This window comes from Corticium candelabrum, chromosome 7 (genome assembly GCF_963422355.1).
Source record: "Corticium candelabrum chromosome 7, ooCorCand1.1, whole genome shotgun sequence".
NCBI classification, from domain to species: Eukaryota; Metazoa; Porifera; class Homoscleromorpha; order Homosclerophorida; family Plakinidae; genus Corticium; species Corticium candelabrum.
In genome coordinates this window covers 4,457,223-4,472,222 of record NC_085091.1, presented here as the reverse complement: position 1 = coordinate 4,472,222, position 15,000 = coordinate 4,457,223, and the positions used below count along the sequence as shown (strand labels likewise).

The 15,000-nt window shown below is 41.4% G+C and overlaps 3 protein-coding genes across 5 annotated transcripts in view; 1 reads left to right on the top strand and 2 right to left on the bottom strand.

The window, feature by feature from the left end:
• Positions 1 to 7,848, bottom strand: part of LOC134181898 (chloride channel protein 2-like) — a 25,856-nt gene extending 18,008 nt beyond the window's left edge. Inside the window, exons 1-9 of the mRNA XM_062649182.1 lie at positions 7,757 to 7,848; positions 7,566 to 7,683; positions 1,395 to 1,523; positions 1,206 to 1,334; positions 1,059 to 1,144; positions 934 to 981; positions 490 to 567; positions 345 to 423; positions 165 to 290 (exon numbers count right to left, since the gene is read on the bottom strand). Coding sequence (XP_062505166.1) covers positions 165 to 290; positions 345 to 423; positions 490 to 567; positions 934 to 981; positions 1,059 to 1,144; positions 1,206 to 1,334; positions 1,395 to 1,523; positions 7,566 to 7,683; positions 7,757 to 7,804 — 841 coding nt within the window. The 5' untranslated portion in view covers positions 7,805 to 7,848. The remainder of the gene's footprint in view (positions 1 to 164; positions 291 to 344; positions 424 to 489; positions 568 to 933; positions 982 to 1,058; positions 1,145 to 1,205; positions 1,335 to 1,394; positions 1,524 to 7,565; positions 7,684 to 7,756) is intronic.
• Positions 7,849 to 8,325: 477 nt separating this feature from the next.
• Positions 8,326 to 11,029, top strand: LOC134181897 (uncharacterized). The gene is made up of 4 exons (XM_062649181.1): positions 8,326 to 9,379; positions 9,439 to 9,594; positions 9,648 to 9,935; positions 10,403 to 11,029. The coding sequence occupies exons 1-4, from the start codon at positions 8,372 to 8,374 to the stop codon at positions 10,634 to 10,636; spliced, it is 1,686 nt and encodes a 561-aa protein (XP_062505165.1). The 5' UTR covers positions 8,326 to 8,371; the 3' UTR covers positions 10,637 to 11,029.
• Positions 11,030 to 11,240: 211 nt separating this feature from the next.
• The window catches only part of LOC134182612 (bifunctional peptidase and arginyl-hydroxylase JMJD5-like), a 19,941-nt gene continuing 16,181 nt past the window's right edge, over positions 11,241 to 15,000 (bottom strand). The window contains exons 11-12 of one of the 3 annotated variants that reach the window (XM_062650043.1): positions 13,640 to 13,669; positions 11,241 to 12,465 (exon numbers count right to left, since the gene is read on the bottom strand). The gene's annotated coding sequence lies outside the window, so the exon portion shown is untranslated. Of the gene's footprint in view, positions 13,670 to 15,000 lie in introns of all 3 variants that reach the window. The other 2 variants (XM_062650042.1, XM_062650041.1) reach the window with 2 other exon arrangements.

Sequence of the window (15,000 nt, the reverse complement as noted above, 5' to 3'; positions counted from 1 at the left end):
TTTACAACAGTTTGCTAAACCTAACACTATAACAGCAGCCATTCTATGTGAAGCAATATGATAGCTTTAGTTATAATAAATTGTATGTTATTCTCATCTACTAAATAATCAAATCATCTTGACAGGGCAAATGAAAACACACACTGAACAACACAGCATATCACCTTCATCTTTTACAAAAACTGAAGCAAGCCGGAATAGAAACGCTCCACAAACTGCTGCAAAAAACCCTCGCCAATAGTTTCGAACCGCAAAGTAAGTGGCTGTTACTTCAATGCTGAACAACACACCTACACACAACAAAACAGTTCTAACCTACTCAACACAATGAGATCTCATATCACCTCCAATGGGTGCTGCAAAGTTACACGCCACACCAACAGCAGCAGCAGCAGCAAGCAACTCATTGTTGTGAGCTTCATTCTAAACCAACGAAACAAAAACCTTCAGTGTTGTATTCAAAATGAGTGTAACATTTATAGGCAATACATTGAATACGCTGGAGAAATGAGTCAAAAACTTTGAAAGTTGTGCTCCAACAATGCTGGCAATATGTACGAATGGTCCCTACAAGCAAATCGCAGTATTATATAAGTATATCATGTAACTATTTATGTACGAAAGTAGTCATATTAATAACACAGGTGAGTGACATATCATGTGCATGTGTGTGCACACACACGCACGCATGCACACACGCACGCACACACGCACACACACACACACACACACACACACACACACACACACACACACACACACACACACACACACACACACACACACACACACACACACACAAGCACTCGCACGCACACAAGCACTCACACTCACAGTCATACTCACAAACATGCACACACACACACAAACAAACAAACAAACAAACAAACCAAACGCACACAAAAAGTGCAAGAAATAATGAACAACACCTACTTCTTTTCCAAGAGGTATTCCACTTCCCAAAGCTGCTATCAATCCAATCTACCAAACACAAACAAAGTACTCATCAACCATTTAATTTCTCTCACACAATCACCATCTAGTCAAATGTTGCCTACTGTCTTAGCCAAAAATGTTCTCACAGATAGATACTGAGTCAGCTGAATGCCTCTCAAGACAGTCTTCATTTCTGGAATACCAGAACCTACACACAACCCATTGACTCACCACATTATAATGAACATATTTGATAGCTATGTCATTACCTATGGCATTGACGGATACTAAATTTGTGAATCCGACCGCAAATGAGATAAAAACGAGAGGAAACGTAATCCATATAAGATACTGAACTATTACGATTTCAGTTAAACTTTTATATAACCAAACATGTGCTACAAACAATGAAAATTAGCTACGAATACCACCTGTCTTTCAGTAGATACTGGGCATACCTTGCTGCGATTTTTCTATTAAATAGTCTAATGTAAAGCTTAAAAGAGCCATTATGACACCGATGATAAGAAGAAAAAGCCAGTCTTCTCCAATCTGTGTTACCACAAACTTCTTGATTGCTCTCCACACTACAGACACGTCAATATAAATATAGACACCACCAATTGTTGTTACATAAATACAGACTGCAAGTACAGCATCTATTCTACAAATAAAATAACTAACAATGTCTACACAACTACATCGCATAGGCAGTAACAAATCATGAAATCATTGTAATAGGTTTGACCAAACCAATTTTCTTCCTGAAGGACCTATTAAAAGTTGAATGTTTATCATTACTGATAGAACATTAGTTCTGGTGCAACAGTGACAGGTACATGCATGCACATTGTTAGTAGCCGTGTGTGCGTGTGTGTGTGTGTGTGTGTGTGTGTGTGTGTGTGTGTGTTTGTTTGTGTGTGTGTGTGTGTGTGTGTGTGTGTGTGTGTGTGTTTGTGCGTGTGTGTGTGTGTGTGTGTGTGTGTGTGTGAGAGAGAGAGAGAGAGTGCATGTGTGTGTGTGTGTGTGTGTGTGTGTGTGTGTGTGTGACAGCGTGTTCAGTTGGGTACAGAGTCATCTGACGAAGTGTTTACATCCAGGACTTTGAAGGGTCGCAAGTTCAGGTCACAGTGATGGCGAGCTATGGCATAATTTCCTTAAGCAAGAAACTAACACACATTTTCTTCTCTTGACTCAGGAGTATAAATGAGTACCTGGTCATTGACTGGGATCCTAAGCGGCCATCGGCTCTGTGGCGTGACATCAGCCACTGGGGTCCTGGTGAGACTTCGGGTGCTCACACCACAGTTGGCTTCACAAGTCGGTGCTCCCGCGAGTGCCTGGCCCATCTCCAGAAGTTTGCTAGCGCAAGCCTACAGTTCCCTGAGTAGCGCACAGGGCCAGCTTAACAGCTAGGGGCGTGACCTCTGAGAGGAAGCTCCTGACATTAGCATTTTTGGAGGGAGTTGTGTTTAGATTGCTTAGAAAGTTACTATACTATTTGTGCACAATTTAATTACTTAAGCTATTAACCTTTGATGCTATACTCTTGGCTTAGTGAATTGCATCCAGATCAAAGACACCAAATAGAAATGATGCACCATAATGCCTGTTCAAAGCCTTCTCGCTGGATTCATTCTCCTTCCTACTCAATGCTCTACTGCATGTTGTACAGGTAGAATGGCTGGGCATCATGCTTCTGTTGTGTGGATCACTAAACTGATTTGCTCCAGTCACACAAATGATGCTTCATTTCTCTGGGCTAACATGAGGGAAGACCAACCTAGTGCAATCTTGACAGGGTAGCTCTCTTACAGATCTACGCAGGTCAAATGTACAACGTGAGGCGCAGATAGACAGCTCCTGCTACATAAGGTTTCCTAGCGAAAGTGCATTCGCTAATTACTACTAGCTAACCTCTTCTCCAACGTGAATGAAACAGAAGCAGGCCAGTTTGCAAACATGTTGGAAAGAGCACGAAATTGCACAGATGGGGTACTGCACTGTGACAAGTGCGAAGACACCTGTAAACTCACATGCAAGATAGCCACAGCACGTGTACTAAGAAGTCAGGCACGTGAAACTAAAACTTATCCGGAATATTTATCCGGGACCTGAAATAACCGGGACCAAAAAAATCGCCCCACACGGCCATATATAGAACTACTTACTCCTGTAGTAAGTGGCTAGATAGCGTGCGTTAGTGTCTGATTAGTCATTTTGGACATCTCAAGCTATGAAGTCAAGGACAGAAGAGACATATGAACTTAGCGTAGTGTTTATAGCCTGAAGTTGTCGGCTCCACCGCCTAGGCTATGCTACAAATCGATAAACCGTATGTTTGGGATGTCTAGACAAATAAAATTCGTTTACTGTACTTGTGGCATGTGGTAAGCTAGTATTATGTTACCTATGTGTAATTAGTATTATCAACAGTATAGTGCAATAATACAATCAGTCAAAACCCTACTGAGCCCGCAGACAACATGGTGTCAGAATAGTGGGATTATGGCAACGTTTCAGATAGTGCCACCCAAGCAGTTCGGTTTCTCTCAGCCAGATAGTTGGCACGTCTGAATCAAGCACTTTGAACGATTTAGATTGGCTTCTGGTCTTTGAGAAAAGATGAATCCACGCAAATAGCTGCATTAGTATATTCAATGGGCTCAAAAGCAGAGGACATATTAGCTTCCTTCGCGTCGACGGAAGATGAGTGCAAGGTCTACGACTCTGTCAAGCAAAATCTTTGATTCTCACTTCGTGAAGAAAATGAATGTAATTTTTGAACGTGCAAGTTCAACTACCGCAGTCAAGGAGACGACAAGTCAGTAGAGACTTTTGTAACCGACTTATACACCTTGTCAGAGCACTGTCAATTCAGGGCATTACGTGAGGAGCTAATCAGAGACCGAGTGGTTGTGGGACTACGCGATGCAAAGCTTTCGGAGATGCTCCAAACAGACTCAGACCTCACCCTCGATAAAGCCATCACGAGAGGTCGACCAAAGTGAGTCGGTGAAGATGCAACAGACTACTGTTCGCAGACATCTCTCCGTGGAATGCCAATAACACCTGATATGACTGGCATGGAGACAATACGCACGCAATGGAATGCATCTTCCAAACATTCCAAACAGAACCTGTTCTAGAAGGTCCAGAAGGCTACTACCCACAAAAGGCGGGAAAGGAAAATCCTTCATTCCGGCTACTAAACAGACAGAAGACAACTGTTTCAGATGCGAACAGAAACCGTCGCATGGTAGAGCTACGTGCCCAGCAACAACGTCGAAATGCCATAAGTGTGAACAAGTAGTCTAAAAGTAGTGTTGAGTAAGATGATTCTCGAGGTTATCTATGCTTGGGAGTTCAATCAATTGGAACTGTAACAGGTGCTTGGATGACCAATGTGAAAGTGAATGGGATAGAGTTAAGGTTCAAAATTGACACTGGTGCAGACGTTACGGTGGTACCAGAGAGTGTGTACAAAAAAAAACAATCAGTAACGCTAACCTGCAAACTGCTACCAAACATTCACTACGTGATTCAGGAGGACATGCATTAGCTGTGCATGGGAAGTTCGTTGCCAACCTCCAAGTCAAAGTGTTGACCACACAGCAAGAAATATTTGTGGTGAGAGGAATGACAAGATGTTTACTTGGCAGACCAGCCATAGAAGCTCTGCAAATAATCAAATGGTATCAGCCAGTACACAAAGCTGAAAATAATCTGAGTGAGGCGGCCGATATTCAAGCTGAATTTCCTAATTTGTTTAAAGGCTTTGAAAAGATGAGTGAAGAGTACACTATCTGTCTGAAATCAGATGCACAACCATGTGCTTTGTCAACTCCCAGACGAATACCTATCCCCTTGATGAAGAAAGTGGTGGATGAACTGCTGAAAATGCCAGTCGAGGGAGTGATTTCAAGAGTGGACCAACCCACTGACTGGTGTTCAGGAATGGTTATAGTTCCTAAGTTAAAGGGCCGTATGAGAATTTGTGTTGATCTGTCTAAACTTAACGAAAGTGTGAAACAAGAGAGATTAGTATTACCTTCAGTGGAACACACTCTAGCTAAGTTGCAAAGAGCTAGTGTTTTCAGCAAGCTCGAGGCGAATAGTGGTTTTTGGCAGGTACCGCTGTCAAAGGAGTCTGCCCTACTCACGATGTTTATAATGCCATTTGGGAGATTCTGCTACAGCAGATTGCCATTTGATATAACATCGCCACCAAAGCTAGTCTAGAAAGAATGTCAAAGGCACTCAACGGTTTACAAGAAACCCTGTGCTTGATGGATGATATTCTTACCTTTGGTAAAACACAAGCAGAACATGATCAACGTCTTCAGAAAGTACTAGAAAAGATACTACAAGCCTGTCTTACACTTCACAAAGGAAGTGCATATTTTCAACTAACACAGTGAAATTCCTTGGTCATGTTGATCCTTCAGGGATTAGAAGTGATCCCGACAAAAATTATGCAATTAAGGAGATGCCAGAGCCATCAACTCCAACAGAAGTCAGGAGATTTCTAGGCATGGTAAACCAATTGGGAAAGTTTCTTCCAAGATTAGCCAAGAAAACAGAGCCTTTGAGGGCCTTGATTACCTCTAAGTCGGAGTGGATGTTGGGACACAGTCAACTGTGTGCTTTTGAAACAATCAAAGAAGATCTGTATCAACCACCAGTTTTAGCTTTACATTCTCCAACCAGACCAACAGATGTGTCATCAGATGCATCAGCATATGGTCTAGGAGCCATTATTCGACAGAAGCAAGACAATGGAGAATGAAGACTAATTGCATATGCATCAAGGTCACTTACCAGTGCCAAAGCTAGGTATGCACAGATAGAGGAAGCGATCTCTATCACATGGGCATACGATCAATTCGGTAACTATTTACTGGGAAGGTCATTTCACGTGGAAACGGATCATAAGCCGTTAGTATCATTGTTGAGTACAAACAGGCGTTTGGAAGAACTACCTTTACAAGTTCAATGATTCAGATTATGACTAATGCAGTATTAATTCACTATTTCTCATGTACTAGGTCGTTACCTTCATACTCCAGATACTCTATCAAGAAGTCCAGTCTGTGTTATCAAGCAAATTTGCAAAGCCAAGATTTAGCAACAGCATCTAACGAGTACGTCGACCAAATGCTTGATTGTCTACCAGTGCAAACAAAACTTTCACCAAACTAAGAAAGCAACAAGATGCAGATGAAACGTGCTACCAGCTGAAGCAACTCTGTAAGAACAAATGGTCGCCTAAACACAAACTCAAAGGAGATATCAAGAAATTCTGGGCAGTTGCATCAGAATTGTCTGTGGAAGATGGCTTATTACTACGTGGTAGCCGACAGGTTATCCCTACCTCAATGCAAGCAGAGATTTGCATAAGCTTTATTTGGGACACCGTGACATTACCAAATGTAGAGAGAGAGAGCACTCTCAGCAGTTTGGTGGCTGGGAATTACGTCACAATTACAGGATACGATTGAACGATGTTCAATATGCAGCAAACAACGTCCGATACCGGTCAAACCTTTGTTGCCAACTGTTTTCCTAGTCGATCTTGGCAAACATTGGGCACTGATTTGTTCAAATGGAGAGAGAAGTCTTTTCTACTAATCGTAGATTTCTACTCCAGCTATCCTGAAGTTATTTCCTTGTCAAGCACATCATCCAAAAAGGTGATAAACAAGATGAAAGCCATGTTTGCTCGACAGAGCATACCAGAAGATCAGATCAGATAATGGTCCTCAGTACGCCTCAGAGATATTCGAACAGTTTGCACAAGACTATGACTTTTGCATACAATGAGCAGTCAGCGATACCCTCAAACAAATGGAGAAGCCGAGCGAATGGCACAGACTGTGAAGAAACTTCTAACAAAGAGTGAAGATCCTTACCAAGGATTGTTGTCTTATTGTTCAGCCCCATTATCAAATGGATACTCTCCGGCAGAACTACTAATGGGTAGACAACTGAGAAGTCTAGTTCCAACTACACCAGCTACTCTTCTTCCTAAACAAGTCCCGTACAAAGAAGTACAAGTAAAAGAAAAAGTTCAAAGAGAAAGACAAAAAAGAAATTTGACAAACACCATTGAGCCAAAGAATTATTACCACCATTATCTCAAGGAGAAAAAGTTTGGCTTCCTGATAGATCAGAGAGAGGGTCAATTCTACAGCAGTCTACAAAACCGAGATCGTATATACAGTAGCAACACTATCAGGAGAATTCCGTAGAAACAGACGACACATAGCAAAAGATCATCATCAACAAAAAGAAGAGCCAGTACCAGAATACCAATAAGAAGAAAGAAGAAATAACACCAACAGAAAGTCCAGTACAACATCCACCATCAATCCAACCAAGACTAACAACAAGAAGTTGAGTTGTAAAGCCAATACAGAAACTAGACTTAAAGTTTAAAGTTTGACTATAGAGTGTTGAGTGTTAGAGTTACACAAGTTTGAGTTAGATGTTTCGTTTTCAAGAGCTAGGAAAGGGGGCTGTTGCATGTGGTAAGCTAGTATTACGTTACCTATGTGTAACTAGTATTATCAACAGTAGTGCAATAATACAATCAGTCAAAACCCTACTGAGCCCGCAGACAACAGTACCTCCATTGGATGACTGCGGCTTTTGTTCTTCTAACCGACGCTCAGCTCGCTCTCTTCGCATTTTGAGCGTTTCAGTACGAGCAAAGTCACGCAGTTCACTCGTGAACTTGCCATACATCTAGTGTACAATACAACACCGACATGTTACCTCTAATAAACTCACAACGCAAACTGAGAATTAAAGTACTAACAAGAGTTTGTTCATAGTCGTACGACTCCGGATAAACCTCTAAGCTCATTTTTTGCTTGACGTTTAGGCAATTAAATTACGCATGCGCACTGCAAATTGACGCAACCACGTCTTCTTGTGTGCAGGGCTGGCGCCGTTAGTCCAGACTAATTAATAAGTGGCCGAACCAGTGTATTGACAGTACGTACTTGTACCAGAAGGCTTAGCTAAGGGAAGACAATTAATTAATTACTGTACTGTACAGTAACAGTACTGTACCAGTAGTGGTATGAAACAAAATATATCATTATTACTATTTTTATTATTATTACTAATTATTACTAGTATTATTATTATTATTAATTATTATTATTATTATTAATTTATAATCACTTGATCAGAATAAATAAGTTTGTATTTAATTTGTTTAGGTAGGAAACATTCACCGATTGTGTCGAATGTTTTGGGGTTAAACAATTTAGCCCCGCCTAACACCAAAAATAGAGAAGGGAGGAACTGGCTAACTTGCTTGGTTCCGGCTCCAGACGTCAGATCACGTGACCTAGAGCGCGCGTTAGGCTGGACTATAAATTTGCTTCGCTGCGTACTTCCGCATGGTAACAATGTTCTGTGCGAGATGAAGCAGTACGTGTACGTCCTTGCTGTTGCTTTTCTAATTCTACCCTCTGCTGGACAGTCTACGATCAGCTCAACGCAACGTTACAACGGACGTGTAACTGTCGTGGACGGTTTGTTCGAATCTTCCGCTCTGCAAGCGCTTACAGACCTCGTTGCAAAGTACAGCGTCTGGTCGTATCAATATCGAGATCCATTCGAGAGTGAGCGCGCCTATGAGGCACTTCCGGACGAAAATCCAGGCAACATCAACTGGCTGACGTGGCTAGACGTGCAGTACTTTGAGAAAACCGGCTTCTGGAGACGTTTGAGTAATTTACTGTTGACATCAGGGAAGACATCCGGGTATCGACCGTTTAGCGCATCCGTGTTTCTACTGCGCAGACTCGAACAGTCAAGGACAGCAAGACAGTGTGGATGTGATAACAAACGTGCACATTCCATATATGGGAATACTGATGGCACATCATCTGAATATAGTGATATCAACATTTTGGTTTATTTGAATAAGATCTGGTTAAAAAATGATTATGGCGATTTGCTGCTATATAATGAGCATGGAGAGGTCGCCACGGCAATCAAACCAGCATTTGGTCGTGTCGTAATTTGGGACTGCTCTATACCCTACCTTCTTCACCCTCCATCTGTGGCATTCAAACAAGGACAATATGGATTAATCATTCGAGCAACGAACGTAAACGAAACCTTCCAGCAAGGAGTGGATCAGTTTGATAGGTTAACAAAATTCCATATGTCGCGAAACCTAATGGACTTTGCTCTTGTCGACGAGGTGCCAATACCAAACTGGAACCTCTCGAGTCATTTGACTCGGAAATATACCGACAGAGCAGGAAAGGTGGTGGCTGTATACGATGGTGTATTAAGCAGAGACGAGTTGAATGAGCTTCGATCGTATCTCATTGCGTTTCATGACACGTATCATTATCAGCTGCACGACGAGAGCCGAGAGGAAGACAGCGATAACGTCCAATGGGTTGCTGGATTTAGAGTCAGAAATTTCATTTGATTTGTTTGTGTTTCTTAGTCAAAGTGTGTTATGTGTGTTAGAATGAGGAGTTTGTCAGAAGTCGCGTGTGGACTTTGACGCAGAGAATTGCTGAGCATGCATCAAACAAGAGCAGCTGGTTTCCATATGATGTGGCACTCAACATTGTTAGAGGAGCTGACTACACGCGCATACACAAAGACTGTGAAGATTTTGAGGTACGATGTGGAAGCTTTGATTAATATCAATGGTTACACGGTTGTTTATGTAGGATGAGATGACATTACTAATATATCTCAATCCAGATTATGGCGTTAATGATCATGGAGAGACCGCGTTCTTCAATGAAGTTGAATCAGACGTTCCAGTTAAGCCAGGAAATGAGGAGTATGAACTGTTTGCTGCTGTCAAACCTGTCTATGGCCGTGTCTGCATCTTTCACGGCACAATTCCACATTCAGCTCGACCACCAAGTGTCACTTTTCTTGGAGGAAGATACACATTTGCGGTCAAACTTTCTGTCACTCCACAAGTAGCAAAAGCAAAAAGTCTCCAAGAGGTAATAACTGTTTGTTACTATGGTAGTAGTAGTAAAGTCAGACATTAGCAACACACACACACACACACACACACACACACACACACACACACACACACACACACACACACACACACACACACACACACACACACACACACACACACACACACACACACACACACACACACACACACACACCACACACACACACACACACACACACACACACCACATAGATCGTTTTAAGTGATGGGTCGTTTACGTGTACACGCACGTGTGTGTGTGTGTGTGTGTGTGTGTGTGTGTGTGTGTGTGTGTGTGTGTTTGCTTGTGCCCGCTCACATGCTATAAGAGAGACATACATGAGACTAGTTCATAGACATAATGTATTGGGGATTACCTGTGACATTCTGTATTTATGCAATGTACCATAGTAGTCTACAAACATGTCTAACAGAACTGAAGCTCCTTCCTATGATGTGTAGATTTTGGAAGGAGGCTACTCTCGCGAACCAAGAGTCTTAAAAAGCAAAGAGCTGAAAGACATTCATGAAGCTCTTTCATACGGGCAACAAGGATACAGGTATCACTCACATCTACCATCAATTGCATTTCTTTCGGAGAAATTAAAAGAGCAGACAAACATTCTTCTTAGTGAACGAAACGGAAAACGACTTCATGCTATGGAGGTGTTGCAATCAGTCTTAGATTCCATATAGATGTTTTAGATTTGATGTTTTAGTCATTACATTTCCGCAATTGATTGCTGATTATAGTGTAGTAGTGCGGCTCTCGGATGTGAGTACATTATACATGTATAGGCCCAGCTTTGACTATGTGACTATGTTAACAACATTGAAATTCTAAAATGTCTACAACTCAGTGTATTGATTTGGTTCATTGTCTTTTTATTGTTAACTCGAGGCGCTCAGGTTACAGTAATAATGCTGTCGACCATTTGACGACCGATCAGCTTGCAGAAATAATTGTAAGTTCAAACATCAATAGTGTAAGTCATTTGTATATAACCCAAACCAACTCATAGACAGAACTTTTACCATCTTAAGTTAATTAACAAGTTACAAAGTCTCGGGCTAGTCACATGAACCAAGGGTCATTGAAAAAACAGCTGAAAGACATCCATGAAGCTCTTAATTAGTATGGCCAGCATTGATACATCTATCACTCACATCTACCATTAATGCTGTTTATCAGAGAAGATATAATAGCAGACAAACGGCCTATACTTAATTATTGAATGAAAATAAAATGATTTCATGCAATGGAGGTGCTGCAATCGGTTGCAGATTTTATTTCGACTCGTAGATATGATAAGAAATCAATTGCTGAAGTTATGGTAGCTTGAAAAGACTTTCTAAAAGATTTATAACTCATTGTGTATTTGTATTGTGTCATTGGCTTCCTCATCCTCTTCACTGTCTGTCTGGTCAGAAGTCCCTAGTCCATGAATGTTGATATCCATTGGCTTGACAGGAAACTGCTGCTGATAAAACTGCACATCCTGCTGATTGACTTCTTCGACTGTCAATAATCCATCCCCATTGAGGTCAAGCTCATAGAATATCTGAGAAGCGACAATTTTTTTACCAGCAATTGACTCAGAGCCTTGTTAGTTGATACAAGCTAGCCAGCTAGCATATTTGTCCACTTCCTGTTGTCTGATTAGGCACACGTTTTTTGGCATCACTAAAGTTGCCTGCCATGCTGCATATCTGTCTGTCTACCTATCTGTCTGTGTGTCTACCTGTCTGTCTGTCTGTGTATCTGTCTGTCTGTCTGTCAAATAACATTTATTTCAAACATACATCTATAAAACAATACTAGAAAGGTAACTATGTAAAGTTCCACAACTACGAGAGTTGACTAGGACTACATTCTGTAAAAAACATCTAACACTTAAAGAGAACAATGCAAACTACCCAGAGCCAACTTAGTGGCTGAAAAACTGGGTAGAGCAATCTATGGTACAGTCAATGTCATTGGTGAGAGCATTATGACGTTAGCGTTGCACTTTTGAAATCTCTTTATCCAGATGTCTAGAAACTCAGCAGCGTTAGGTCGATCAAGTTCATCACGTGACTTCTTGGCTAGCCTTCTAGAAAGTTTTTCCCCATCTCACCCCATCATCCAATGTTCTATGACTAAGGGAATAAAACTGACTGTTGATCCACCTGGTAGATTTTCCTTTGCATATTTTGCCTTCCTCCTCTCTTACTGCCTGCCTGTCTCGATACATAATATTTCCCATTTAATCAAACATTTACATCATGAGCAACTTAGAAGAGAAACGTCCACAGCAACACTAACACCTGCTGGACTGAGAAATCCGTATGTAGAATGCGGAAATTTGGCGTCATCAAATTGCTGCCCAAAGATCAAGTAAATCACCATCCTGAAAATGCTGTCTACTCAGGTCTATTACGCCGACACTTTGTATTGCCAAACTACATTACATATATACATGTACCAATATCCTTCGTTCACATCACGTTTTTTCTGGTATCCAATGGTTACTGGTTACAGTCAACTGAAAAAAGACAGTTGGACATTTAAACACCAGGCTGTATCGAACATCAATTATACTTTGAGAGGCTAGAGTTGGTTATTCAACATCAACTGATTTGCTCTTGATCATTACCACTTAAGTCTACACTTCACTTCAAGAGTGTCAAGAAAAACTTCTACACTTCCCTCTCAGCAATTGTTCACACTAAATTATGGTGTACTAATTCCATTTTGCAAAGTTCTAACAAAAGATCAGATTATTATATTCAAGTCCACTGATGATCTACTATTTTTTGTTGATGAAATTGTTTTAGTTACCAATTCTGCAAAAAAACTGTCAAGAGTTTTGTAAACAGACTGATTCTTCTCTACCGTGGTCAAAAATAGAGCCAACGGTTGTGAAATGTCACTCTCTTGCTTACCATCGTAGACCAATCAGTGAATTTTCCAATCTTTGTCTTCACATACCAGATGAAGAGATATGATTGGTGATAAAAGCATTTAAAAGCATTCTTTTCTAGGACTACCAATCGGCTTATAATTATCACTTTCATTAGAGATACAACAACTGTTGAAACGACTGCAAACACTACGTCAAACTATGAACATCTTACCACCGTAAAGTCGCCAGAATCTAAAGTTGTTTATTAAGTTCTCAACCATCCGAAGAAGAATAACTTGGCTTCTGTCAAAATTGATATTGGGTAGAATACATCAACACTACGCATGCCTATTACCAAGTCATCTGGGAATTAAGAAGCCTGCTCTGTCACCATCTTCAAAGTCAGGTCGATTTAGCCAACTTTGTTATCTTCTGATGATCGTGTTGTAACCTTGCCGTCACCAAAGCAAACAGAGAGGATAATGATTCTTATAAAATCCGAGCTGGCCCATCAGCACGAACCTGCTCATATCTTTTTGGAAATTGGTGTAAATTCAGAAACAATTGGTAACGTCAACAATCAAAGATACATAATAAACTGTCACATTAACTGTGTAGTGACTAGCAGCCTAGATCTAGATTAGCCTAGATTAAGGCATGCTCTTGTACCTCAATATAAAAGGTAGTTTCCTAAACCTCAGGCTATAAAGGTATACCATTCTATGTGAGGTACATAATACATCAATTAAACACATAAAAAATATAAATGTGAATCAGTTAAAACAAGCTACAAAAGACAAAAATCGCAACATACCTGCTCTGAAATAAGTGGTCTATCTGGAGTCTAGAACATGGAATTCAAAATACAGTGAATTACACAATCCAGCCAATGACATTATATAAATTATTCTTTTGTGGAATGGCAAGATAGACTAAAACAAACTACATATTCAATAGCAACATTCTATTTGAGACAAATTGTAGCTGAGCTAGAAAGAGATCCATAAACTGAGGTTCATTTTCGTTTGGTGCTACTAATATCACTCTCACTCAGTTACACATTAAGAGAGAGTATTGTACATGTGTACCTGCATGTGCGCAGATGCATGTGCACAAACACCCATGCATAGATGTAGACACATATATGTGCATGCTTCACACCACACACACAAACACACACACACACACACAGACACACAGACAGACACACAGACAGACACACACACACACAGACACACAGACAGACACACACACACACACACACACAGACAGACACACACACACACACACAGACAGACACACACACACACACACACACACACACACACACACACACACACACACACACACACACACACACACACACACACACACACACACACACACACACACACACACACAGACACAGACACAGACACAGACACAGACACAGACACAGACACAGACACAGACACAGACACAGACACAGACACAGACACAGACACAGACACAGACACAGACACAGACACAGACACAGACACAGACACAGACACAGACACACAGACACACAGACACACAGACACACAGACACACAGACACACAGACACACAGACACACAGACACACAGACACACAGACACACAGACACACAGACACACAGACACACAGACACACAGACACACAGACACACAGACACACAGACACACAGACACACAGACACACAGACACAGACACACAGACACACAGACACACAGACACACAGACACACAGACACACAGACACACAGACACACAGACACACAGACACACAGACACACAGACACACAGACACACAGACACACAGACACACAGACACACAGACACACAGACACACAGACACACAGACACACAGACACACAGACACACAGACACACAGACACACAGACACACAGACACACAGACACACAGACACACAGACACACAGACACACAGACACACAGACACACAGACACACAGACACACAGACACACAGACACACAGACACACAGACACACAGACACACAGACACACAGACACACAGACACACAGACACACAGACACACAGACACACAGACACACAGACACACAGACACACAGACACACAGACACACAGACACACAGACACACAGACACACAGACACACAGACACACAGACACACAGACACACAGACACACAGACA